The 4,539-nt window shown below is 40.1% G+C and overlaps 1 protein-coding gene across 1 annotated transcript; it reads left to right on the forward strand.

The window, feature by feature from the left end:
* The first annotated feature begins 1,027 nt into the window (after nucleotides 1–1,027).
* PRPS1L1 (phosphoribosyl pyrophosphate synthetase 1 like 1) lies at nucleotides 1,028–2,138 on the forward strand. Its single transcript, XM_032753451.2, has one exon. It carries the CDS (start codon nucleotides 1,117–1,119, stop codon nucleotides 2,071–2,073), a length of 957 nt encoding a protein of 318 aa, XP_032609342.1. The 5' UTR covers nucleotides 1,028–1,116; the 3' UTR covers nucleotides 2,074–2,138.
* Nucleotides 2,139–4,539: the final 2,401 nt, after the last annotated feature.

Genomic DNA, 4,539 nt, shown 5'->3' on the forward strand with positions numbered 1-4,539 from the left:
CAGTAAAATGTAACAGTCCTCCTTCATTCTCAACTCTCACAACCTACTCCCCTCTCCAAAGGTAATTATTATAAAGAGGACTTCCATGCTAATTGGATGCTTTCAGTATCACGTAATCTTAAATACATAAATATAATACTATGCATAATTTTGTGACTGACTTTTTACTTTTAAAAAAATACCTAGGAGACATTTCCACATGATTACACTTGATCTATTTAATGGTCGCATATGTATACACAATAAATTATTTGGTAATTTACCTATCGACGAACATTTGTTGGTGTCCAGATTTTGCTTTTATAAATAATTATAGGGCAATTACTATTTGTCATGCACCATTTTTATACCCTAGAAGTAATATAATACTTGACATACAGGAGATGTTCACAAAATATTTGTTGAATGAATGAATACAGCAACACTACTATGTAGCCATATATATTTGGGGTGCTTGTGAAAATTTCTCTGAAATAGATTCCTAGAAGTCTACATGATGAGTCAAAGTTTATGTGCAAAATTACCCATGCAAAATCTACATATTTATACATGCCATCCGAATAGAAGACCTTATCCATCTTAACATTTTGGCTACTTGATATGTGAAAATAGCGTTTTCTTAATTACTTCCATTGTTTCATGTTTCTTACCCATTTTTTTTTTTTACTGTGATTGCCTATTTATGCCATTTTTTCAACTTTCTATTTTATTGTCTTTTTCTCACTTCATTGGGGAAATTCTTCCTAAAATAATCCTTTGCATATACTTTAGTAGGTAATTCTCCTTTTAAACTTGGGTTTTGCTTTGTAGAAGTTTTATGATTTTATGCATTCAAATTTGTTTAAATAGCCCTAGGAAACTAATATAGATGCTAATAGAAAAAAACTCCATACACTCTAAATACTTGATTATTTAGTCTAAAAGTGTGAAGTGGGAGGTGGCAAGCAGGAATTTTTTCAAGAGACCCAGGGTCAATTTGGAACCGCGCGCCGCAACGGGGAAAGGACCCTAACGGTTGATTAACAACCGGAAGCCGTTAGAGTCGGTGCTTCACTTCCCTTCCAGTCTCAGCGGCAGCTGGATCGCTCTACGGAGTGCCTCTGGTAGTTGGCCGAGATGCCGAATATCAAAATCTTCAGCGGCAGCTCCCACCAGGACTTATCCCAGAAAATAGCCAACCACCTGGGCCTGGAGCTAGGCAAGGTGGTGACTAAGAAATTCAGCAACCAGGAGACCTGTGTGGAAATTGATGAGAGTGTGCGTGGAGAGGATGTCTACATCGTTCAGAGTGGTTGTGGCGAAATCAACAACAGTTTAATGGAGCTTTTGATAATGATTAATGCCTGCAAGATTGCTTCAGCTAGCCGAGTTACTGCAGTCATCCCATGCTTCCCTTATGCCCGACAGGATAAGAAGGATAAGAGCCGGGCCCCAATCTCTGCCAAGCTTGTTGCAAATATGCTCTCTATAGCAGGTGCGGATCATATCATCACCATGGACCTACATGCTTCTCAAATTCAGGGCTTTTTTGATATCCCAGTAGACAACTTGTATGCAGAGCCAACTGTCCTGAAGTGGATAAGGGAGAATATCTCTGAGTGGAAGAACTGCACTATAGTCTCGCCAGATGCTGGTGGAGCTAAGAGAGTGACCTCCATTGCAGACCAGTTGAATGTGGACTTTGCTTTGATTCATAAAGAACGGAAGAAGGCCAATGAAGTGGACTGCATGGTGCTAGTGGGAGATGTGAATGATCGTGTGGCTATCCTTGTAGATGACATGGCAGACACTTGTGGTACAATCTGCCTTGCAGCTAACAAACTTCTTTCAGCTGGAGCGACCAGAGTTTATGCTATCTTGACTCATGGAATCTTTTCTGGCCCAGCCATTTCTCGCATCAACACTGCATGCTTTGAAGCAGTGGTAGTCACCAATACCATACCTCAAGATGATAAGATGAAGCATTGCTCCAAAATACGAGTAATTGACATCTCCATGATCCTTGCAGAAGCCATAAGGAGAACTCATAATGGGGAATCTGTTTCCTACCTGTTCAGCCATGTTCCTTTGTAACAGAATAACTTCTAGGTTATGCTATTTTAAAATAAAATAAGATTAATAAAAACAAACCTTGCCTTCATTTTTTCTTAGGTTTGATTAAAAGTTCAGCAGAAGATCCAGCTTTCTCCAGTGTTAACTTTCTACATCCTACAACAGGTATATAAGGGTTTACCTCAGCCTCCCCACTAGCTGGGATTATAGGTGTCCGCTACGACGCCCTGCTAATTTTTGTGTGTGTTTTTTTTTTTTTTTTTTTTTTTTTTTTTTTTTTTTTTTTAGTAGAAACGGGATTTCACCACGTAGGCCAGGCTGGTCTTCAACTCCTGACCTCAAGTGATCTGCTCTTCTCTGCCTCCCAAACTGCTGAGATTATAGGTGTGAGGCACTGTACCTGGCCAAAGGGATTTTTAAGAAAAGAGAACTTGACACAAGCTTTTCTTAAAGTTCATCTGGAAAAGTAAATAAGCAAAAATATTCAAGATCTTTTCTGTGTCACAATACATTAAAACATTTCAAAGCTACAGCGATTAAAATGTGGTATTGATGCAGGAATGGACACATAAATTAATATTGCAGAATATATATTCCTGAAACAGATTCATGTATACTTACAGGAATTTAATACACACATACTCTATTTAGTGGAGGGACTATGTTACTGGAAAGAGGTATATAACTGAATCAACTCTATCAGAGAATTGCTATCACAAAGTCCCTATGGAGATGCTTTCCTGATATCCTGCCTTGGCAACCACTTCTGCGGTCTACTCAGATTCTCCGAAGTGGGGATAAGACTCCTGCCATAGTTTTTTCCTAGCTATCTTCATACAATTGTTGGTCAATCTAGATCACCGTGATGCTTAGGATGGCCTTTTTAATGTCAGTTAGCACTTATCAATATCTAGTTTCTGCATGATCTTAACCTTCTGCTTCCTTGACTGTATCCTGGAAAGTGCCTCTTCAAAAGCCTCGCCAAGGCTTCTACTTTTAAGACCCATTGTAACACTATTTTCTTGTTTATATGAAGCATATTCAACATTATTATTTCCACATAGTTAATCAGTCATTTGGGACAAAATTCTCTACAGAATACAAAATAAACAAAAGACAGGCCATTGAATAGTAAATAACACATCCTGCAGAACATATTCACCCTATGGTAGCTAAGCAGTGGGCCTCCAAGCTGAAGCTATAGTGTTCTTATGCTTACTGCCTGAGAACTGTTTTATACAGTTCATCACACTACACACGAATTCCCATTGGCTGAGAGCTCACAACCATTATTTAGAGAAAGAGAGAGAGAGGGAGGGAGGATTCTGTTAAAATGTCATTAAATCAACTCAGGAATGGTGGCACATGCCTGTAGTCCCAGCTACTCCGGAGGTGGAAATGCTGAGATGAGAGAATCACTTGAACCCAGAATTAAGAGACCAGCCTGGGCAACATAGCAAGACCTCATCTCTTTAAAAAAAAAAAGGCATTACATCAAATATTCATATATATGATAAAACTGGCATATTATAGATAAATAAGGCATTGATCAATCAATAGGATCAATAGGGCCAGATAACTAGCTACTGATTGGGAAACCACACTTTTATCTCATCCTTAAATGATGCACAAGAATAAATTCCAGAGGAATGGTTATAAAAAACAGAGTTGTAAAGCATGAGAATAAAATGTGGAATCACATATACCTTTACAGCTAAAAAGGCCTTTTTTTTTTTTTTGAAACAGGGTATCCCTCTGTTACCTAGGCTGGAGTGCAGTGGCTAGTGATCTCGGCTCACTGCATCCTCCATCTCCTCCAGGATCAAGCAATCCTTCTGAGTAGCTGGGATTACAGGCGCATGCCACCACACCTGGTTAATTTTTGTATTTTTAGTAGAGATGGGTTTTCACCATGTTGGCCAGGGAGGTCTTGAACCGCTGGACTCAAGAAATCCTCCCTACTCAGCCTCCCAAAATTCTGGGATTACAGGCGTGAGCCACCGCACCTGTCCAAGAAGTCCTTTTTAAGAAGGATATAAAACTTAGAACTCATAAAAGATAAGATTGAAACGTGACTTCTGGGATTCTACAGCCAGAAACAGACTGATAGAGATACTCAGCTACAAATGTGTGCCACCCTTTGAGAGAGGATGAATGACTCTAAGGGCAGAGTGGCACCGAGGCCAGCTGGGGCTGCTGAGGACAGCTCAGAAGCAGACTGAGCTGCCGCCATAGGCCCAGAGGCTAATGGAGCCATTGCTGCAGACTCACAGGCTAGAGCTGTGACCCCAGCAAGTGGAGCATCGTCTTAGTCCACTCCGGCTGCTGTGATAAACTACCATAGACTGGGTAGCTTGTAAACAACAGAAATTTACTTCTGACAGTTCTGAAGGATAAAAAGTGCAAGATCAAGGTGCTAGAAGATTCTGTGTCTGGTGAGGGCCCACTTACTGGTTCATGGACAGCTGTCTTTTCACTGTGTCCTCA

This window comes from Hylobates moloch, unplaced genomic scaffold, assembly GCF_009828535.3.
Source record: "Hylobates moloch isolate HMO894 unplaced genomic scaffold, HMol_V3 SCAFFOLD_1, whole genome shotgun sequence".
NCBI classification, from domain to species: domain Eukaryota; kingdom Metazoa; phylum Chordata; class Mammalia; order Primates; family Hylobatidae; genus Hylobates; species Hylobates moloch.